Below are 24135 nucleotides of genomic sequence, written 5' to 3'. Positions count from 1 at the left end.
CTTTTTTCAAATGAGTTCTTTGCCTCTTTCTCTCTTCTTTTTCTGGAACCCCTTGAATGCAAGTATTATTATACTTGATCTTGTCCCACAGGTCCCTTAACCTATCCTCATTTTTAACTGATCTCCACTCTCAGCTCAGAACACAGGAGTCTGGAAGATGGAGACACATTGAGTAGTTTTATTACGAATATACACTAACCAACTGCAGGATGTGCTTTAGGTAGGTTAGCCACAGTGGGCTTCCCAATAGTTGGTCCCATATTGGGCACTTCCCCACACAGTTGTAAATGGAGGAAACAAAAGCTTGGCGCCCATCCCAGGGGCAGGGGGCTTAAGACAGGGCAGAGAGCAGACCCAGGTTCATGTTACCGTGGGCAGGCACACCTTCTGAAAGAAGAGATTCGGAGCGACAGAAGCACCGCCTCCTTCCTTCTCCCAACTTCCTCCGTTAGGTAAATCTCCCTTCCTGTTGTGAGGAAGGTGGAGAGAAGGGCTCATGTGGGATGGGAAGGTTCATCTATAATTCCGGACTGGATTTAAATTATAAATCAAGTTAATCATGTCTTTTGTACATACCAACTAACGATGAGAGGTTGGACAGAAGCATGCTGGGTGGGAAGGAGAAATCTGTGTTGTGTTTTCAATTTTGCTATCAAGAACCACAACATGGATTCACTCATTTGTTGATTGATTTTGGTCAACCAGATTTTATTTGGAGGAAATGAACATTTCTCTCAAGGAAGAATTTCCTCCGTTTCAGCTTCCTTGGTTCAACTAAAGATTTTCCTGTCCTGAGGTTTAAAAAATCTGTGCTTAAAAATTGACTGCTACTAAAAGGAGCTAAGATAATTTCAGTTCCTTTATTTTTATTCATGACTTTAAAATTGGAATTTTGTTAGAAAGCCACTATTTTGTGCCTCATTCCTAAACATTATTGAGCCACATAATAAAGTTTTATGTATTCATTTTCTCTGAGTTATGGTTAAAATACATGTTTGTTCCCTAGCTATGAGGAAGTAACTGGCCTAGACCTCTAGGCTTGGTAAGACCAGAAGTGCATTCCTGGCCAGCACCTTGTTGTTTTTTTGACCTCAGGCAAAGTACTATCTCTCTGAGCCATTTTATCTCTTATGCAAAATTAGGGATTTTAACTAAACTAGTGGCTTTTATACCTTCAAAAATTTTCTTTTCAAAGAGTAGATGTTAATTTTGGGGAGAGTATTAAACTATTGTATAACACAGACAAGTAGAACTCTCAAAGGAGAGATGGAGATTACAGCTGTGACTTTCTTGTCCCTCAATCCTGCAGTGTCCCCAAAGAACCTTAGATTTCTATGGGCCATATTTGAATACTAACAGTTAATGAGAAAATCCTTCCAAATAATTTTTTTTAACTCTTTGAATTAAAATTTGCTGAATCATAGTTTTTCTGTGTATAATTTTCTCAGCTTCTTGTATGTTTGATCAATAGAAAAATATAAATAAAACTTCACATGTCTTCTTATTAATGGACTTCAAGGCTATTTCACATCTAAACACAGTTTTTCACCTAGAAATAAACATAAAGGTCAGAGGTGAATATTTAGGAAAAGAGATGTTGGGGAAAAGATAACATTGCATTCGTAGTTTCTTAAGTCATGTCATATACAAAAGTGGTTTATAGTTGACATAATATTTATTAATAGTAATATAAAATTGTTTCAGTAAAGTCTCACTCCCATCATCTGGTATTGAGTTATTAATTTTATAAGTTTGGTACAGTAATGTGACATGATTCATTTTATAATTCCTGAATATGATGCTATTGTCAAGAAAATGTTTTGGTTCCTCAAAAACTTAAAAATAGAAATGCAGTATAATCCATTAATTCCAACACTGGGTATTTACCCAACGAAAAAGAAAACACTAATTTGAAAAGTTGTATGCATTCCTGTGGTTGACTGAAACACTGTTTACAATAACCAAAATAGGGAAGTAACCTAAGTATCCATCAATAGATGAATGGAAAAAAAAGATATGTTATATGTATACAATGAAATAAATAACTCTGCAATAAAAAGGAATTAGATCTTGCCTTTTGTGACAACCTTGATAGACCTAGAAGGTATTAAGTGTGGTAAAAGAAATGAGAGAAAGACACATACCATATGATTTCACTTAAATGTGGAACATAAAAAACTAAAATGAGCAAACAGGATCATAAAAGCAAAGGACAAATCAGTGTTTGCTAGAAGTGGGGAGGTAGGTAGAGAGGAGTGGGCAAATTAGGTGAAGAGAATTCAGAGATAGAAACTTCCAGTTATAAATAAGAGGAATGAAGAATACAGCATAAGGAAATTTCCTCAGTAATACTGTATGAATGTTGTATGGTGACAGAGGGTAATGACACTGGTGGTAGTGAGCACAGCATAGTGTATAGAATTGTCAAAGCCGAACTTGTATATTGAAACTAGTATAATATTGTATGTCAACTGTACTTCAATTAAAAAAAAAGCTATTAGGGAAAACGGTCTCTGAAACTATTGGGAAACATATTAGCCAAAATTTTTGTCTTCACACCTAAATTTGTAAAGGCGTTGGATATCCATATCACCACAGTATTGATTATGTTCAGTACACTATTTAAGACCCCATTTTGGGCATTCATTGAGAGGGTACCTTTTATAAGTAATATCTAAATTAGAACATTCTAGATAGGAACAGTTGTAATTTACAGTTGACCCTTGACCAACATGGTTTTGAACTGTGCAGGTCCACTTTCCTTACACATGGATATTTTTTGTATACTGTAAAGCAGTGTAAGTGTATTTCCTTTTTCTTACGTCTTTCTCAATGACATGTTTTTTTCTCTAGCTTATTCCACTCTACACAACACGTATTAATCAACTGTTTATATTACCAGCAAGGCTTCTGTTCAACAGTAGGCTATTTGTAATGAAGTATTTGGGGATCCTAAAATTATACACAGGTTTTTGATGGCACGGGGGCCAGCACCCCAACTCCTGTGTAACTCAAGGGTCAATTGTAGTTTGATATATTTTTACACATTTCATAATTAAGTAGATAATTATAACTTCAAAAAGTCAAATGTTTCAAAACCTGATTTTAATTTCTAGAAAGGAAACAAAGTTACACATAAAAATTATATATTTTTTTCTTATGTCTAATTCTAGCAAGTTATGAATCTGAAACCAAAAAACAGGTTTATGCCTGTATTTTTTCTTTCTTCAAACAGATCTTTTGAAATATTTGTGTCCATATGAAAAGAAATGTTTCAGTCATAATACAGACAGCAGAATATGTTTACTCAAGGTTTTGGCCAGTCAATTTCCACATGACAGTACGACAGCCCTACTTTCTTAGTTTGATATATTTGATATATTTAAGAGTCTGTCCTGAAAAATTAATAGCAAAAGCCCTGCCTTCAAATTTTGTTTTCCTAAAAGTGCAAAAACGGGAAGCCCATTTTAAGGAACAATTCATTAAAGTAAAAAACGGATTAAACTTTCATAAAGGGCAGTTTTCATTAAAATTTTCAAGTAATACATTCACTATAAAATATGACACTTGTTTAACCTTTTTTGTACCAACGAGATCCAGCATCACCTTTCCGAAATTCCATAAATAGACCAATACTAATTGTACTGTCTATCCGATTCATTTCAATGGCATTATATCTGTTCTCAGTTGTCTGAAACTAAAATAAGTAGGAATTTCTTTGATTTATAAACGTGATTGTCTTTCTATTTAAGCAATCCCTAACTTTGGTTTAGTCTCTATTATTTCAAGACCACATTTCAGAAGCTATATAGAATTTCTACAGTGTCTCTTATTTACCTTAAACATTCTAAATAATATTTGACTTATTTCAGGTACAGAAGTTTGATAAAGCCCTAACTAGTGAATTCAAAAAAGGTATGTTGCCAAAATTTATGAATTTAGATATCAGTGATTTCTGAAATAAGCTATAAATAGTAAATGGCATCCCTTTCCACTGTTTGGAAAATAGATACTACATTAACACTTTTTGTACATATGAAAAAAGTAAAAGCATAAGCATAATGAAGAAATATTTCTTCTTCATTTAGTCATCATGTTTCATAACTTTTTATAAACTCTCCAAAAGTGTAGGGACACCATGGTGGCTGAGTTGGTTGGGCAACTGACTTCAGCTCAAGTCATGACCTAACAGTTTGTCGGAGCCCAAGTCAGGCTCTGTGCTGAAAGCTCAGAGCCTGGAGCCTGCTTCGGATTCTGTGTCTCCCTCTCTCTCTGCCTCTCCCCCATTATGTTCTGTCTCTCTCTCTCTGTCTCTCTCTCAAAAATAAATATTAAAACTAATTTTAAGAAACATCTCCAGAAGTCTTTATGTCTGTTATTGTTTCTGACTATAATCTTCCTTCACTGTGCTATCCCTGTGGAACTGTCCACCTGCACAATTCTCAGAAAATATATGCTTTATCACGTTTTGTTCCTGCTAGTGAAAGAAAACAAAAACAAAACAAAACAAAACAAAAAAAGCAGAATTGTCTTAGGATTGCCTGGTTAAGTAATTATAGATCATATAGCTGTCACTTGACAGGTAACATTTAAATCTTCACTCATTGACTTTGTCATTGCTTTTGCCCTTGGTGAAACTTCGAATTCCTTAGCATGGAATAAAAACGCCCAAATCAATTTGATTCTTGCCAGATTATTCAGCAATCTGTCTCACTACTTACCCTACTCTGCGGCTTTGCTCTAGCACCTCATCAAGCCAAACTGCTTAGAATTCCACAAGTGTTCTTCCTCACTTCTAGCTCTTTGTCTGTTCTTCTTCCCTCTATCTAGCATACATTTTCCTTGTCCTTCAGGTATCACCTTAAGATATCACCTTTCCAGAAAACAGACAATATTGACACAAAACTGGGATGTCTCTTCTGTGTGTTCCAGTAGTGCTTTGTTTTCGACCTGTCATTTCTACCTGTCTATTTGGCTCTGTTTGGAAATTCCTGTTTGAGTTTTCACTGTATAGCATATAATTGTTCAGGGTAGATTGTGTGATCATCTTGTAACTTCCCCTTGTAATGAAAAAACCAGAAGCTCTGATGTTTTTCTACAGTAGTAATTAATTCAGTGTGCAATCCTGAGCAAAATATATGTAACAATAATCTTGTGTTTCATATTACAGTTGTATGTGAGGATTTTTCATTTTTCTTAACATTCATAAAGGCCCCCACTTTTTTTTTTTTTACTAACGTGTAGTTAAAAGTTTTTGGATAAAGAATATAAGTCTTTCTTTTCTTTTTCAGCTGCTGTAGAAACTGCAGCAGAATGCCGTAGACTTTTACCTTTACGCTCTGCTGGCAATCCAGTTCGAAATGAGGATCTCATCGCCAAAGCCGCTAAAGAGTATGTAGAGATCTTGAACAAGAAATACATGATCTAAAAACTAAATAATTAAAATGTATTTCCTTGATGATTGCATAATGTTTTAATTGTTTCCCATTAAACATATTATATGTGAAAATATTTTTTTTGCTCTTCAGACACCCCTTTATTTTTTTTCCCTTAGTTTATTGTCTAGTTGGTTTCCATGTAACACCCAGTGCTCATCCCAACAAGTGCCCTCCTCCATGCCCATCACTCCACTTCCCCTCTCCCCCTCAACTCATCAGCCATCAGTTTGTTCTAGGTATTCAAGTTTCTCTCATGGTTTACCTCCCTCTCTCTCCCCAACTATTTGTCCCCCTTCTCTTCCTCAATTGTCCTCTGCTAAGTTTCTCCTGTTACACTTATGAGTAAAAACATACGGTATCTGTATTCTCTACCTGACTTATTTCAGTTAGCATGACACCCTCCAGTTCCATCCACTTTGCTGCAAATGGCCAGATTTCATACTTTCTCATTGACATGTTATATTCCATTGTATATATAATCCACAATTTCTTGATCCATTCATCAGTTGATGGGCATTTAGGCTCTTCCCATGTTTTGGCTATTGTTGAAAGTGCTGCTGTGAACATAGGGGTACATGTGCCCCTATGTGTCAGCACTTCTATATCCCTTGGGTCAATCCCTAGCAGTCCTATTACTGGGTCATAGGGGAATTCTGATAATTTTTTGAGGAACCTCCACACTGTTTTCCAGAGCAGCTGCACCAGTTTACATTCCCCTCAACAGTGTAGGAGGGTGCCTGTTTCTCCAGATCCTCACCAGCATCTATAGTCTCTTGATTTGTTCATTTTAGCCACTCTGACTGGTGTGAGGTGGTACCTTGTCGTAACCCGCGGGCCGGGTCCGGCGCCCTTGTCCCCGGCGTTCAGTGGTACCTGTTTCGTCCGCCCCGACCGGCAGGGCGGAGAATCATCGTGGGTTCTTTTCCTGAGGGAGGGAGAGAAAAACAGGGCAGGAGGGAGAGACGCAGAGAGTGAAGACAGCACTCACGGTTTCCAATCAGGCAAAAGAGAGAGCTTTATTCAGAAAACTCTCTTATAAAGGTTTCAAGGCGGGAAAACAAACCAGCTGACCTAGGTCAGTTACCAGGTAAACAGAGTCAAATGAATATCAAAAGAAACGCCCAGATTTGCCTCATCAATGCTGGGAAGGGGGGAGTTAGCACTGAATAATCGAAAATATGGTTTTGATCTTTTGTGCACCTTGGCCACTCTACGTCTGGCCCAGCATGACAGACGCCAAAGTTATTTTGACCAGGAAATGGCAGTCTCCAGCCTCTAGATGCAAATCTTGTTTACTGGTTCACTCTCCGGAGAGTGATAATCCTTGCCTGAGGCAGACAGAAAACTTGGCAGTCCCCGACAGTACCTCAGTGTGGATTTGATTTGTATATCCCTGATGATGAGTGATGCTGAGCATCCTTTCATGTGTCTGTTGGCCGTCTGGATATCTTCTTTGGAGAAGTGTCAGTTCATGTCTTCTGTCCATTTCTCACTGGATTATTTGTTTTTTTGGGTGTGGAGTTTGGTGAGTTCCTTGTAGATTTTGGATACTAGCCCTTTATCCAATATGTCATTTGCAACTCTCTTTTCCCATTCAGATGCCTATTAGTGTTTCTGATTGTTTCCTTTGCAGTGCAGAAGCTTTTTATCTTGATGAGGTCCCAATACTTTATTTTTGCTCTTGATTCCCTTTGCCTTTGGGGATGTGTCGAGTAGAAAGTTGCCGCAGTTGAGGTCACGGAGGTTGTTTCCTGCTTTCTCCTCTAGGGATTTGATGGTTTTCTGTCACACATTCAGGTCCTTCATCCATTTTGAGTTTATTTTTGTGTATGGTGTAAGAAAGAGGTCTAGTTTCATTCTTTTGCATGTGGCTGTCCAGTTCTCCCAGCACCATCTGTTAAAGAGCCTGTCTTTTTTGCATTGGATACTCTTTTCTGCTTTGTCAAAGATTAATTGGCCATACATTTGTTGGTCCAGTTCTGGGTTCTCTATTCTATTCCCTTGGTTTATGTGTCTGTTCTTGTGCCAGTACCACACTGTCTTGATGATGACAGCTTTGTAGTAGAGGCTATAGTCTAGCATTGTGATGCCTCCTGTTTTGGTATTCTTCTTCAGTATTACTTAGGCTCTTTGCAGAATTTTGTGGTTCCTTGCCAGTTTTAGGATACTTTGTTCTAGCTTTGCGAAGAACACTAGTGCAATATTGATGGGGATTGCACTGAATATGTAGGTTGCTTTGGGTAACCTTTTAACAGTATTCTTCCCATCCATGAACATGGAATGTTTTTCCATTTCATTGTGTCTTCTTCAATGTCTTTCATAAGTTTTCTATGGTTTTCATCATACAGATCTTTTACATCTTTGCTTAGGTTCATTCCTAGGTATTTTATGGTTTGTTGTGCAAATTGTGAATAGGATCAGTTTCTTGATTTCTCTTTCCATTGCTTCATTATTGGTGTATAAGAATGCAGCTGATTTCTGTGCATTGATTTTGTACCCTGCGACTTTGCTGAATTCATGAATCAGTTCTAAAAGGCTTCTGGTAGAGTCAGTCAGGTTTTCCATGTAGAATATCATGTCATCTGTGAAAAATGAAGGTTTGACTTCATGTTTGCCAATTCTGATGCATCTTATTTCCTTTTGTTGTCTGAATGCTGATGCTAGGACTTCCAGCACTATGTGCAACAACAGTGGTAAGAGTAGACATCCTGTTGTGTTCCTAATCTCAGGGGAAGAGCTCTCAGTGTTTCCCCAGTGAGGATGCTATTAGCTGTGGGCTTTCCATAAGTGGCTTTTATGATGTTTATTTAAGTACCTTCTCTCCCAACTTTCTCAAGGGCTTTCACTAAGAAATTATGCTGTATTTTGTCAAATGCCTTTTCTGCATCTATTGACAGGATCATATGGTTTTTATCTTTCCTTTTGTTAGTGTGATGTATCACATTGATGGTCTGCGAATATTGAACCAGCCCTGTCTGTAACCCAGTAATGAATCCCACTAGATCATGGTGGATTATTCTTATAGACTGTTGAATTCAATTTGCTAGAATCTTGTTGAGTATTCTTGCATCTGTATTCATCAAGGACATTGGCTTGTACTTTTTTGTTGCTGCATCTCTGTCTGGTTTGGGATCAAAGTGGTGCTGGCTTCATAGATGAGTCTATAAGTTTTCCTACAGCTTCTATTTTTTATAATAGCTTGACAAGAATGAGTATTAACTCTGCTTTAAGTGTCTGGTAGAATTTCCCAGGTAAGTCACCTGTCCCAGGGCTCTTATTGGTTGGGAGGTTTTTTGATAACTAACTCGATTTCTTCAATGGTTGGGGTCTGTTCAAATTATCTATCTATTCCCGTTTGAATTTTGTTAGTGCAAGTATGTTTAGAAATTTTTCCATTTCTTCTAGGTGTCCAGTTTGTTGCATATAATTTTTCATAGTATTCCATGAAAATTGCTCGTATTACTGAGGGATTGGTTGTAATAAATCCATTTTCATTTATGTTTTTTTCTCCCATTTGTGTGCTCTCTCCTTTCTTTTTGAGAAGCCTGGCTAGAAGTATATCAATTTTGTTTATTATTTCAAAAAACCAACTCTTGGTTTCATTGATCTTTTCAACTGTTTTTTTTTCTATATTGTTTATTTCTGCCCTGGTCTTTATTAGTCTTCCTCTGCTGGGTTGGAGATGTTCTTGCTGCTCTGCATCTTGTTCCTTTAGGTGAACTGTTAGATTTTGTATTTGCACTTTTATTGTTTCTTGAAATAGCTCTTTATTGCAATACACTTACCTCTCAGGACTGCCTTTGCTGCATTCCAAAGAGCTAGGAATGTTGTATTTTCATTTTCATTTGTTTCCATATATTGTTTAATTTCTTCTCTAATTGCCTGATTGGCCCAATCATTCTTTAGTAGGGTATTCTTTATCCTCCATGTTTTTTGGGAGTTTTGCAGACTTTTCCTGTGGTTGATTCCAAGTTTCACAGTGTTATGATATGAAAGTCTGCATGGTTTGATCTCAGTTCTTTTATATTTATGGAGGGTTGCTTTAGGACCCACTATATGGTCTGTCTTGGGAGAATGTACCCTGTGCACTCCAGAAGAAAGTGAATTCCATAGCCTCAGCATGTAGAGTTCTAAATATTATCTGTCAGATCCATCTGGTCCAATGTGGTGTTCAGGTCTATTGTTTCTTTAGTGATTTTGTGTCTAGGTGATATACGCATTACTGTAGGTGGAGTATTAAATTCTTTTGCAATTAGCACATTCTTACCAAAAGATTATGTTTGTGATGAATTGTTTGATATATCTGAGTGCGCCTGAATTTGATATGTAGACATTTATAATTTTTACCTCTTCCTGATGGGTAGACCCTGTAATTGTTATATAATGCCCTACATTACTCTCTTGTTACTGCCTTCACTTTAAAGTCAAGTTTGTCAGATATGAGTATGCTGATTCCAGCTTTCGTTTGACTTCCAGTCACGTGATAGATATTAATCCATCCCCTTACTTTCATTCTGAAGGCGTCGTCAGGTCTAAAATGAGTCTCTAGTAGATGGCAAATACATGGATCTTGTTTTTTTATTCATTCTGATACCCTATGTGTTTTGATTGGAGCATTTAGTCCATTTGCATTCAGTGTTATTGTTGAAAAATATAGGTCTGTGGTAATTGTGTTCTATGTAGGATTCATACTTGTAGTGGTGTCTTTGGTACCTTGTGTTCCTTGCAACATTTCCCTCATTGAGTCCCTCTTAGGATTTCTTGTAGGGCTGGTTTAGTGGTGATGAATTCCTTCAATTTTTGTTTGTTTGGGAAAATCTTTATCTCTCCTTCTGAACAACAGGCTTGCTGGATAGGGATTCTTGGCTGCATATTTTTTCTGTTCATCACATTGAAGATTTCCTGCCATTTCTTTCTGGCCTGAGAAGTTTCAGTAGATAGGTCTGCAACTACTCTGATAGGTCTCCTTTTGTATGTTAGGGCCATTGTATCCCTAGCTGCTTTCAGAATTGTCTAGTTATCCTTATCATGTTTTGCCAGTTTCACTATAATAGTTCATGCAGAAGATCAATTCAAGTTGTGTCTGAAGGGAGTTCTCTCTTCCTCTTGGATTCCAATGTCTGTTTCCTTCCCCAGATTGAGGAAGTTCTCAGCTATAATTTGTTCAAGTACCCCTTCAGCCGCTTTCTGTCTCTTCTTCTTCTTATGGAATTCCTAGGATATGGATATTGTTCCATTTGATGGCATCGCTCTGTCCTCAAATTCTGCTTTTGTGCTTCTGGATCAATTTCTTTATTTCTCAGCACCTTCTTTTTCTATAATTGTGTCTTCTACTTCACTTCTTCTCCTGTCTGCCTCTTCAATATTTGCAGTGGCTGCATCCATTTTGTTATGCACCTCGTTTATAGCATTTTTTAATTCATCACAACTATTTTTGAGGTCCATAATTTTTGTGGCAATAGCATCTCTGGTGTCTTCCATGCCTATTTCAAGTCCTGTGATTAAGTTTATGACTATTGTTTTGAATTCTTGCTCAGTTATGTTGCTTATATCTGTTTTGACCAATTCTCTGGCTATGGATTCTTCCTTGAATTTCTTTAGAGGAGAGTTCTTCCATTTTGTCATTTTGGCTAGCTTTCTGTCTCTTATAAGTTTTATAAGCTTATTATGTGCTCTGCACCTGCAAGTACTGCTACATTAATGGAGGCTCATCGACTGTACAAAGCCTGTCCATTCACGAAGCATTCTTTTAGTGGTGTCCCTGTTCTCTCTTCTTGAGACTTTGTTTGTTTTCTTTCCCTATTCGTAGGGATATTTGGGAATCTCCACCATGTGTATTTTGGCTTGTTTCTTGAGGTAGCCCTGGAAAGGAAAACGGACAAACAGGGTTCGAAAGCAATCAATCCCACAAACAAGTCAAACAAACGAAAGGGGGGGAAAATACAAAAACAAAAGACAAAGGATAGTGTAAAAGAAATTCCAGCTACAAATACAGAGCAGAGTGGAAGCAGTGCTCATTGAAGAGCATACACAAAGACAGAAATTATGGGGGTGGGGAGAAAGAGAAGTTGACCAAGCAGAGAGACTAAAAGGCTTAATTCAGATAGAGAAAAAGGAGAATATGGCAGGAGGTGAGGAGGGAAAGAAAAAAAAAACCGAAGATAATGTCACCCAGAGAAACTATATAGTCTCATGATTTCAGAGAGAAAGGAAGGTAACACTGGAGATGTAGAACATGCATCAAGATAATGGATTATATGCCTGTTTAAGCAAACATCCAACCAGAATTCCCGGTCCAGAGGAGTGGAGAGATACGAAGGCATAAGGGAGAATATATCTAAATAGTAAGAATTGGCCTATAGTTAATCACGGCAATGTGTCACTGCTGATCCTGGGACAGGGGCTGATTCTGCAGCATCTCTCCAGGCTCTGGTAACAAAGCAGCCACCCAGCGCATATGGGCATGGTGTAGTGTAGGTGGGTGGCTCCTCCACTGTGGGTCCCATAGGCCACTCCCCGAGGCCCCGCCTTGGTGGTTGTGAGGAGAAAAATGGTGACATCCCCCCCTCAGTCCCTCCTCGAGCCAGGCATTGCAAAACATTCTTTAAGTCCAATCTCCCCGAGCTGCGGGCACCACCAAGGTGGGCAGTGTTCTATGCCTCACGCCCAGTCTTGTTTCTAGATCTTACTCTGTGCGCATTAATGACCCCGCATGAAATGCAATCCTGCAAGCCAGGCTCTTCCTAGCAGGGGATTGAGTAGGGGAGCGGTCCCTCCTGATGCTGAATGCGTCCCTTCCTAGGTTCTGTTCCCGAGGGAATTTCTTGGACCGAGAACACAGCCCAAAGACAGCTCCAAAGTTAGAGATAGGATCTCTGTATGAAAGCCCTATGAGGCTGTCTTCTTAGAGGACTCTGTCTCTTTTCCTCCCAGGCTCCTGTGGTTCAGAGTCCTTTGGCTTCAACCCTTCTTTGTTTGAGAGATGCAGGGGGGAAGTACAGAAGTCCCTATTTTTCCACCATCTTAAGGAAAAACCTGTGAAAATCATTATTAAAGATTATTAAAGGTATTTTTGTCTATGTGTAATGTGTAATGAAAATGTATATAATATTTTAATCTGTGCTTCTTAGCATCAAATTACCTTTTAAGCAGATTTTGTACGTGGAAACCAGCACTGCTGAGTTTTACACACTCAGACCTGCTCCAGTATCAGCTGCCTGAACACACCCCACCAACCAAGTTGTCATTGATATTCCAGTGGTTGTTAGTGGATGGCTTTGTCTTATGGTCCCTTGTTTCTTACTACATGTGGACCTAAAGATTTAGACATTATTTTGATGTACTCCTGCTATGGCTATTTCCAATGTTTGTATGTATTACAATTTTTATAGGGTTATAAAACCTATCTGTTATTGGAATTTTAAACCCTGATTCATAACTCTTTCCACATGGGGAAATAATATTTGCCTCAGGCTTTTCACCTTTTCTATTTATTTATTTATTCATCTATAGTCTCCTGTTTTGTTCATTTTAGCGACTCGAACCAGCCTGAAGTGTTATCTCAGTGTTGTTTTCCCTGATGATGAGTGACACTGTTGGGAGCCGCCGAGCTTTTGGCTGTCTCAGGCAAGGATCTATCGCTCTCCAGGGAGTGAACCAGAAAAACAAGATTTACATCTGGAGGCTAGGAGACTGCATTTCCTGGTCCAGATTTTGGAGACTGTCCTACTGAGCCAGACGAAAAAAGGCCAAGGTGATCAAAAGATCAAACCGCATTTTGGATTATTCAGCGCTAAGCTTCCCCTCCCCAGCATTGCAGAGGCAAGTCTGGGTGCTTCTTTTTGATGCTGTGTCCGGAGTTTCAGTTTCGGTTTTAATCATTTAACTCTGTTACCTGGCAACCAACCTGGGTCAGTTCCCCGCCCCAAACCCTATATAAAAGAAAATTGTTTTCTTAATAGAGAGTGAGGCTTGATCAGATTCCGTGTGCTGTCTTCACTCTCTGTGCGCCCTTTCCTGCCCTTTCTCTCCCTCCCTTAGGAAAAGAACCCACGAGGATTCTCCACCCTGCCGGTCGGGGCGGACGAGACAGGTACCACCGAACGCCAGGGACAAGCGCCGCCGGGACCTGGCTTCGGCTAAGACAGATGCTGAGCATCGTTTTTTGTGTCTGTTGGCCATCTGAATGTCCTCTTTCAAGAAGTGTCTATTCATGTCTTCTGCCCATTTCTCACTGGATTATTCGTTTTTTGGATGTGGAGTTGGTGAGTACCTTGTAGATGTTGGATACTAGCCCCACATTACCTTGATTCCAAAGCCAGACAAGAACCCCCGAGAATTACACTCCAATTTCCCTAATGAACATGGATGAAAAAATTCTCAACAAGATACTAGCCAAGAGGATTCAATAATGCATTAAAAGAATTATTCACCATGGTCAAGTGGGATTTATATCTGGGATGAAGAACTGGCTCAATATCTGCAAATCAATCAATGTGATACATCACAATAATAGAAAGAATAAGAACCACATGATCCCTTCAGTAGATGCAGGGAAAACATTTGACAAAATACAGTTTCCTTTCTTGATAAAAACCCTCAAGAAAGCAGGGATAGAAGAAGCATACCTCAAGATTATAAAAGCCATATATGAAAGACCCACCGCTAATACCATCCTCAATGGGGAAAAACTGAGAGCTTCCCCCTCTAAGGTTAGGAACATGACAAGGATGTCCACTCTCACCATTGTTATTCAACATAGTGTTGGAAGTCCTAGCCTCAGAAATCAGACAACACAAAGAAATAAAAAGCATCTAAATCAGCAAGGAGGAAATCAAACTTTCAGTCTTCACAGATGACATGATACTCTATGTGGGAAACCCAAAAGATTCCACCAAAAAACTGCTAGAACTGATCAATTAATTTGGCAAAGTCACAGGATATAAAATCAATCCACAGAAATTGGTTGCATTTCTCTTTACCAATAATGAAGCAACAGAAAGAGAAATCAAGGAATCAATTCCATTTACAGTTGCACCAAAATCCATAAAATACCTAGGAATAAACCTAACCAAAGAGGTGAAATATCTATACACTGAAAACTTTGGAAAGCTTATAAAAGAAATTGAAGAAGATGCCAAAAAATGGAAAATATTCATGCTCATAAATGGGAAGAACAAATATTGTTAAAGTGTCGATACTACCCAAAGCAATTGACATATTCAATGCAATCCTTATCAAAATAACACCAGCATTCTTCACAGAGCTAGAATAAACAATCCTAAAATTTGTATGGAACCATATAAGACCCTGAATAGCCAAAGAAATCCTGATAAAGAGAACCAAAGCTGGAGGCATTACAATCCTGGACTTCAAGATAAATTACAAAGTTGTAATCACCAAGACAGTATGGTACTGGCCAAAAACAGACACTTGGATCAATGGAACAGAATAAATGGATCAAAAAATGTATAGCCAACTAATTTTTGACAAAGGAGGAAAGAACATTCAATGGATTAAAGACAGTCCTTCAGCAAATGGTATTAGGAAAAATGGACAGCAGTATGCAGAAGAATGAACCTGGACCACTTTCTTATACCATATACAAAAATAAACTCAAAAGGATGAAAGACCTAAACTTAAGACAGGAAGCCATCAAAATCCTAGAGGAGAAAGCATGCAAAAACCTCTTTGACCTCAGCCACAGTAACTTCTTACTGAACATGTCTCCGGGGATAAGGGAAACAAAAGCAAAAGTGAACTCCTGGGACCTCATCAAGATAAAAGCTTCTGTATTGTGAAGGATACAGTCAGCAAAACTAAGAGGCAACTGATGAAAGGGGAGAAGATATTTGCAAATAACGTATCCAGATAAAGGGTTAATGTCCAAAATCTATAAAGAACTTACCAAACTCAACATTCAAAGAACAAATAATCCAGTGAAGAAATGGGCAAAAGGCAAGAATGTCCCAAGAAGACATTCAGATGGCCAACCGACACATGAAAAATTGCTCAACATCATTCATCATTGGGGAAATACAAATCGAAACCATAATGAGATAACACTTCACACCTTTCAGAATGGCTAAAATTAACAATTCAGGCAATGACAGATGTTGGCAAGGATGCAGAGGCAAGGATATTTTGCACTGCTGGTGGGAATGTAAACTGGTGCAGCCACTCTGGAAAACAGCATGGAGGTTCCTCAAAAAATTAAAAGTGGTACTACTCTCTGACCCAGGAATTGCACTACTAGGTTTTATACAAAGGATATAGGAGTTCTGTTTCAAAGGGGCACATGCACCCCAATGTTTAGAGCAGTGCTATAGACAATAGTCAAATTATGGGAAGAGCCCAAATGTCCATCAACTGATGAATGGATACAGAAGATGTAGTATATATATACAATGGAATATGACTTGGCAATCAAAAAGAATAAAAGCTTGCCACTTACAACAATGTGGATGGAACTAGAGTGTGTTATGCTAAGTGAAATTGTCAGAAAAAGACAAATATCATATGACTTCACTCATATTTGGAATTTAAGATACAAAACAGGTGAACATAAGGGAAAGGAAGACAAAATAATATAAAAAACATGGAGGGAGAAACCTTAATATAGTGAACAAACTGAGGTTTGATGGAGGGGTTTTGGGTGGGGAGATGGGCTAGATAGGCAAGGGACATTAAGAAGGATACTTGCTGGGGTGAGTACTGGGTGTTATATGTAGGTGATGAATCACTGGATTCTACTCCTGAACTCCTAAGTTCTCATGGTGTCCATCACTTTTCACTGTTTTTCCCAAGAAACCCTCTATATAAGAGAAGTGACCATGCTACAGACACATTTATTGCTAGATCCTGTCTATCCTGAGTCTGGGTGTCCTCTCTGTTCCTTCCTTTCCCCAGCAGGTCAGCAGGTCAGACTTTAACTACTAAATTATTTTAAAAAAAAAGAAAAAAAAAGCCATTCCAAACTGGTTCTTATAGCATAGGGGTTTGAGTCTAGTTTGGAGGGTTGGAGACTGCATTCAAATCTCCCCCTTGCCCACTTGCCAGCTGTGAGACTTTGAATAGGAGTGAAAGTTACTTGGAGACCTAACTAAGGCTTGCTTTTATTATCTACCGTCAGCATATAAAGACTCAGCAGTTTGCATGACACGCAAGTTCTCAATAAGTGATAACTATGATTAAGAATACATTCCTGGGGGCGCCTGGGTGGCTCAGTTGGTTAAGCCTCCAACTTCGGCCCAGGTCAGATCTCACATTCGTGGGTTCGAGCCCTGCATCAGGCTCTGTGCTGACAGCTAGCTCAGAGCCTGGAGCCTGTTTCAGATTCTGTGTCTCCCTCTCTCTGACCCTCCCCCTCTCACGCTCTGTCTCTTCTGTATCAAAAATAAATAAAACATTAAAAAAAAATAGAATACATTCCTGTAGAAAATGGCCATTTTCCATTAACATTATCAAAGTGGTGGTGATTTGTAATTCACCACATTGCAGAATATTGTTCCAGAAGATTCTTCTTTCAATGTTAGGCAGAAACTTCTCTTATTTTGTAAGACTTAAATCTGGTCTTTGAGGGGCCAGTTCCATGGCTTTATGGAACACTAAATCCTGATTGCTTCCGGACCCACCCTGACATTCTTTTTTTAAAAAATTTTTAAGTTTATTTGTTTATTCTTAAGACAGAGAGAGAGCATGGGCAGAAATGGGAGAGAGAGATAATCCCAAGGAGGCCCCACACTATCGGTGCAGAACCAGACACAGAATTCAAACTCACAAACATCGAGATCATGACCTGAGCTGAAATCAAGAGTCAGATGCTTAACTGACTGAACCACCCAGGGACCCCAGCCCTGACATTGTCTATAACAGAGGATAGCACCCCTGTCAGTTACAGTTTACCTGCTTCCCCCTACCTCCCTTCTATCCTATGCCAGTCACAGAACAATGGTTGGGTGTGACACTAAGGATCTGATACTTTTTTTTAATGCCACCAACAGCTGTACTACCTCCAGCCACACCCTATCAGCTATTAAGTCACTCCTGGCTCTGAGCTCAGCATTCTAAGGCACTTCCCTTTCTTTCTCCTCCTAAATCATCATGAGTAAGAATTTGGCAGCAAGAGGCAGACAAGGGTCCAGTGAGTCCTTCAAGTATTACAAATAAACCAAATTTCCGCAGCAGCGTTTCCCTACAGATTAACCTTTCTCTTGCTTGCTCCACAGGAGTTTTCAAGTTTATTTTCTGCAGTTCCTTTCCACTCTGCTTTTTGTAGTAATTTCCCTAGCATTAACAAATCCATATGTGTGTTTTTAATCATTTATTTTGATATAAATTCAAAAACGGGTATGTTCATCCTAGGTGTCAAATGCCAGTTCATATCTTGATAATTAGAAGGCCATATACACCAAACAATTAGCAATTGTGTTTGCTGTGGAACCCTCTTATTCAAGATTCTTTCACACTGTTTATTTTCTCTGCTCAAGAGAGGTGCATCTTGATTTATGTGCCAGCAATAGGGTTTGGCCATGGTTGAAATTTCTCCCCTTCAGGCACTGTCCTCACACTATCTGGGAATACCTATGACTTGGGGACTATGTTGGTTTCATTATGGGCTTAAGAAAATTCTACCTTTTTTTTTTTTTTTTTTTTGCTTATTTGGAAGTTTTTGTCTTCTGGGGATCCTTCTCAGGAATCTCAAGTCAGGATGGACTTCCTCATTTCTTCAACAAGTGAAAAAGGAGGGAAGGAAAGAAGAATGAGAAGAAGAAGGCCCAACTCTTAGGTTATAGTGATTTTAAAAATATAACTACAAATTCTTTAATGTGCCACCCCAAAAGTAGAGTCCAATTTCCCTTCCCTTGAGTGTGGGCTGGATTATTTTAACAAATAGAATGGAACAATAGTGACAATGTGCAATTTCAGACACTCTGGTTTCCACCTTGGTTGCTCTATTTCTCACTCTTCCTTGAGTCACTTGCTCTGGGGAAAACAGCTGCCATATTGTGAGCTGCTCCAAAGAGAGATCCATGTGGCAAAGAATTCAGGGAGGCCTCTGGCCAATTGTCAGCAAAAACCCGAGGCCCTTGGTCCAACAGCCCACAAGAAACTGAGGCCTGCCAACAGTCATGTGGATGAACCATCTTGGAATTGGTTTATTTAGCTCTTATCAAGTTCTTAGATAACTGTGGCTCCAGTTGAGATCCTGAGTGAAAGTTCGTGAGAAACTCTGAGACAGAGCCCAGCTATTTGACCCTCAGAAACTGTGAGATATAAGTATTTGTAGTTATAGTTGGCTATATTTTAGGGAAACATAAACATACCTAGTAATAGTTGCCAGCAAACCCAGATAGCACTGAAATTGAATTTGGATTCAAAGGAAGACTTTGATCAAGTAATTTAATTTCTAGAAATCTGTTTCAGGAACTATCACCTACATAGTTACAAATTTATATGCAGTTATTAAGGATCATTACCTTATATAAAAATGTTCATCACTAAGGAATTGTGAAATGAATTACATTCTGTCAAGTTAAAGTGATTTTAAACAATGTTTAACAATAAGTTTATAGAGTTTGTAATGCAATATATATAAACAAAAATATGAAACATATATACATAATAATTATAACTCTGTAAAGATTTATACACTAAAAATCTAGTTACAAAGTGTTACCTTTGCTCCAGGGAGTGTAGGTCTCTAGCAATTGCAACTGTAAATGACAGCCAGGAATTTCATTTTCATGAGCATATATAAGATGTTTCTTAGAACTCAAAGAAATACAAACAGAAAGGGGAATTTATACAGGACTGAGATTCTTTCATCCCTGGAAACTGACTGATTGCTAGATTCAGATGTTGGTATGACTTCATTCTTACCCACTTGCTGGTGAGATTAAACAAGATTAAAAAATTATGATGAATCCTACCATTCACCCATCTTTTATTATGTGCTAGACTCTGGGCTAGGCACTTTTATGATATCTCAATTAATTCTAACATTAAAAAAATGGTCCCACTTAGGCCAGAACTAAAATTTATACGTGGTTGTCAGATGGCACCATGGTACAGATTAGGTGTCGTGCATGATATCCCTGATATCCCTTCCACAGCTTTTATTCAAATTAAGCTAATCTACACAGAGGCAGAAGGAAGCCTCTGGTAAAAGAATTCAACTAGTGTCTAGTCGGGGTTCATTTACATACACTTGCCTGAGGGACTGAGAGGTGACTAACAAAGGGGATGGTCTGGCCCCTGAAACAAAATTCTGTAGAAGGAAAGATTGAGTGAAGACCTTGGATTCTTTGATAGTCCCAGAGAAATGTTACCTTACAGGGCAAAGACTTTCCAAGAGTGATTAAATTAAAGGTTTGAGATGAAAGGATTATCAAGGATTATCTGCGTGGGCTCCAAATTCAGTCACAAGAGTTCTAAGAAAGAGGCAGAGAGAGATTACAAACAGGAGAAGAGAAGACAATATAACCATGGAGGCAGAGTTTGGAGTGATGGCAGCCACAAGCCAAAGAACTCAAGGTGCCTTCAGAAACTGGAAAAAGTGAGGAATGGTTTCTCCCCTAGAGCCTCCAGAGGGAGCCCTGTCCTGCTTTTGTGTCTATATTTATATTGTATGTTGGTCTGTAGTTTTCCTATGATCTCTTGTCTGGTTTTGGAACCACATTAACTCACACACTAGAACATGTACCCATAAAGTTCATCTTCTCTTCTTTTAGCCAAAGCCAGTCCTGCAACCTAGAATTAGATAACGTCTCCTATGGTCTACTAAAGGACAGCAGCAATTCTTCCCTATTTCTTCTGCATCAGTATTTTTTCCTTTTCCAATTCCCCTTATCACTATGCAAAGATGCTATTATTTCCCACCTCTTAAGAAATAAAAGCCTCTCTTGAATCCAGTTAGCCCTTCCACTACTGTCCTTTCCCTCTTTTGTCCTTACCCCAAAATTCTTTAGTTGCCTATACTCACAATCTCTGTCTTATCTCCTTCTATTTCCTCTTTCATCCACTCTGGTCAAGGATTTGCCATCACCAAGCCAGTGAATCGGCTTTCCTTAAGATTACTAGTGACTCCACATTGCTAAATATAATGGTCTCTGTTTATATGACCATCATGGCATTTGGTATAATTGATTACTTTTTCCTCCTCCAACAATTTTGCTCTTTAGATGTTGGTTACCCCTCTAAATGTTGGCCCTTCTGTCCCTTTTGTTGCCTCCTTTTCATTTCCTGAACTTCTATATGGTAGAAGTCCCCCAGGATCAGTCTTCGGACTTCTTTTCTATCAACTTTTCATTTTAGCTGATCTCATCCAGTTCCTTGTCTTTTCTATTTACCATCACCTGCTACATCTCATCTAGTATTATGGGTTTGAATATCTGTATGCTGATTACTCCAACGCTATACTTACCTCCTAGACCTCTCTTGTGAACTCCAGGCCATGTATTCAATAGCCCATTTTTATACTCTTGGATGTCTAATATGTGTTTCATAACGACATGCACAAAATAGAATTCCTAATTTTGCCTCCTAAATTGATCCTTTTATAGTCTTTTGCATCATAGTTAATAACAGCTCCCCTCTGCTAATGATCAGGCCAAACATCCTTCTGTCTCTCAGCAAATTACATTAGTTATACTTTTAAGATATACTCAGATATTAAACTCTTTACATCATTTTCAGTGTATTTTTCAAGTGCCCAGAAAATTACCTGACACAGAGCAGTCATGCGATAATGATTTGTTGAAAGAATGAACAAAGTCAATTATTTCATCACTGCTCTCTCTCACTTCCTTAATAAAACTTGGCCAATAAGACCTTGATGTGCTGTAATCGAGTCCATGTGTTCATCTCTATTTGCACATTTTGTCTTTTGTTTTTGAGAGAGAAAGAAAGAGTGAGAGAGAGGCAAAGAGAGGATCCCGAGGAGGTTCTGCACCATCAGCACAGTGCCCAACATGGGGCTCAAACTCATGAACTGTAAGATCATGACCTGAGCCAAAACCGAGGTAGATGTTTAACTGACTGAGCCACCAAGGCACCCTGTATGTTTTGCTAACCAGCAAGTATCATCATTCCTTTTATAATGACCTACTTCAGGTTTCCCCATTTATAATGCTCTTTCATTCTCCTACAATGCTATTCCCTCAGCATAGAACATTCTTCTGCTTTAACAATATGTCAAGAGTTATCTTAGCCAACAAAAGTCTCCTTCTCGCCTAAATACTTCTTGGCCTACCTCAGCACATGCGCTTCTGTCACTACACAAACCACACTACGTGGAGTTTGCCTTTCTTCCCAGCAGAATTCTACGCTCTGCATCTTGGCCATCTTTCTCTGGTATTCCCAAAGTCCAACACAACACCCAGCTTATGGAATGCAATGAACGTGAACAAATAATGAATGAAAGGACTCCACTATGCATTGAATATGTTCATGTATGGAACCATACAAAAAGAGTTAATATAAAAATATGTTCTTTCACTATAAATATGAATGAATTATTATTTTACAGCAACACTTCACACTCATCTCTAAAGGAAGGATGAATCCAAATATTTGCTTTGAAGGTGATTTATTTTTATTCTTCCAAACTAATCCAAAGGCAAGCTAACATTTTTTTCCCCCAGGAAAAATGTTTTCCCCTTTCTCTTAAAAAAAAAAAGTTATTTTATTGTGGTAAAAACACTTAACATGAGATATATTGTCTTAAGTTTTTAAGTGTATGATACATTATTGTTGACTATAGATACAATGCTGTACAGCAGATTTCTTGAGTTAATTCATCTTACCTAACTAAAACTTTATGCCGACTGATTAGGCAGAAGAAAAATACATTAAATAAGCATTCTCTAATTTTGTTGAAAAAAAATTTTTAAATGTGTATTTTTGTGAGAGAGAGAGAGAGAGAGAGAGAGCACACACGCACGAGCGAGTGCATGGGAGTGGGGGAGGGGCAGAGAGAGAATTTCAAGCAGGGCTTGAGCCATGACCTGAGCCAAAATCAAGAGTGTAATGCTCAACTGACTGAACCACCCAGGTGCCCCTGAAAAAATATTAAACTTCCATGTGCCATGTATGGAACTAGAGGAATTATTTTAGAATTTTTAGAACCATGCTCTCACTGTCTTGCTCTCTCAAAGTTGAAATCAGCCATTTCTAACCAAAATTGTACTGTAACAATACAAAGAACACAAAATGCTTTATTATCATAAGATTGCAACTATAAACAAAAGAATGGGTGGGCAGGGACTGGGAAAGTAATGGGAAATGTAGTTCCCCGACATTTACTGAATACATACCCGGACTCACACTGTGTTCTAGATGCGGTTACAAAGAAGGAACAGTCTTTCTCCTGGAGTAACCCACCATCTCAGTATTTATGCAAATCACAATAATCCCTTTGATAAGTAACAGCAGTGGACTCGCCCAGTCCCCAGCTTGGAGGACACCAATGTGCCAGAGGAGTCAAACTACTGAGGTATTGGAGGCCCGATAGGGTTTATGGGACTCTAGGAAATTACTGGGGAAAATGTCAGCTGTACTGTTAGTGGGAACTAATGTTGTTATTGAGGTGGAGAGGAAAAAGTTGTGGCATGTAAGAAGCAGTGTCCTCACACGGTTACAAAGAAAAGAAAAAAAAAAGTGTTGGTGTCTCTGAAGCACAATAACTGCAAAGGTTCCGGGGGCAAATTGACCATTTGGCCTAGAGTTCTCAGCTGGTTCTTGGAACATATCTCCCCTCTCCAGGCATGCACTAATATGTTTATAGCCATCCTTCCCCATATCTGCCAGTGCAGCACCTTCTCCCAGAACTAGTCCTGGGAAGGGTTAGTCCATCAGCCACTTCACAGGGAAAGAGAGGTGAAGTTTCCAGTGTCCCTCCTAAGACCTTAAACACTAGAGGCTTATTATCTCCCTTTCAGAAAGAGCCAAGACCTGAGAAGCACAAAGGCCCTTTTACCCTCCTTGGTAAGAAACCGCACTGCCCATTCTTTCTGGATGTGTTAGTCTCTATGAGACAAGGAGACTCTGTATTTCTAGATACAGGCTTGCAAAAGTGGTGAAAAATAAAATGTGTGTTAGGTCAGAAGCTCTTTCCAAAAAACCTATATATAAAAAAAAAGATTGCCTGTGCAATGTGTATACATGCCTTTGAACTTCTTGGTGGATCAAGAGGTTTAAATGATACCATTGGGGCTCCTCCTCTCTACTCTCTGCGTGTCTTGGCCCTGCTTTCTTCTGTGTGAACATGTGTCTCCCAGCCCATTTCAGAAGAGCAACCCCCCCCATTCCCTCTCCTCATCCTGCCCTAAGGAGTCAGATTTATAGTGTTCTTAGTACCCAAAAGTTCAGCAAGAGAAAAATCCTTTCTTCTCGAGTCTCTGGGAAGGATTCCAATGGGCTCTTCTTGGGCATATGCTGGACCCTAGACCACCATTAAGTTCAGGAAGATGAGATACTAGATTGACCAGCTTAGGTCACACACCCAATATTGCAATGCAGAGGATGTGAGTGAAAGCTCAACCAGGTAATGCAAGTAACAATATCTAAAAGGAAAAGATATTTAGCAGACAAAACAAAAAATAACAACTATAAAAACCAAGAATAGGTTATTACTACACTGTACAGGAATAGTCAAGGTTTATTTCCAAGCTTTAGATACTAGATGTTTAGTGATGTT

General features: G+C 38.8%; 1 protein-coding gene across 2 annotated transcripts in view; it reads left to right on the top strand.

The window, feature by feature from the left end:
• The window catches only part of LOC115305692 (ankyrin repeat domain-containing protein 26-like), an 8150-nt gene extending 2641 nt beyond the window's left edge, over positions 1–5509 (top strand). Inside the window, exons 2-3 of one of the 2 annotated variants that reach the window (XM_029955940.1) lie at positions 3879–3915; positions 5292–5509. In XM_029955940.1, coding sequence (XP_029811800.1) covers positions 3879–3915; positions 5292–5428 — 174 coding nt within the window. In that variant the 3' untranslated portion in view covers positions 5429–5509. Of the gene's footprint in view, positions 1–3872; positions 3916–5291 lie in introns of both variants that reach the window. The other variant, XM_029955939.1, reaches the window with a different exon arrangement.
• The last annotated feature ends 18626 nt before the right edge of the window (positions 5510–24135 follow it).

The sequence above is a fragment of the Suricata suricatta genome, chromosome 10 (genome assembly GCF_006229205.1).
Source record: "Suricata suricatta isolate VVHF042 chromosome 10, meerkat_22Aug2017_6uvM2_HiC, whole genome shotgun sequence".
Taxonomy (NCBI): Eukaryota; Metazoa; Chordata; class Mammalia; order Carnivora; family Herpestidae; genus Suricata; species Suricata suricatta.
This window is presented reverse-complemented; position numbering and strand designations above follow the sequence as displayed.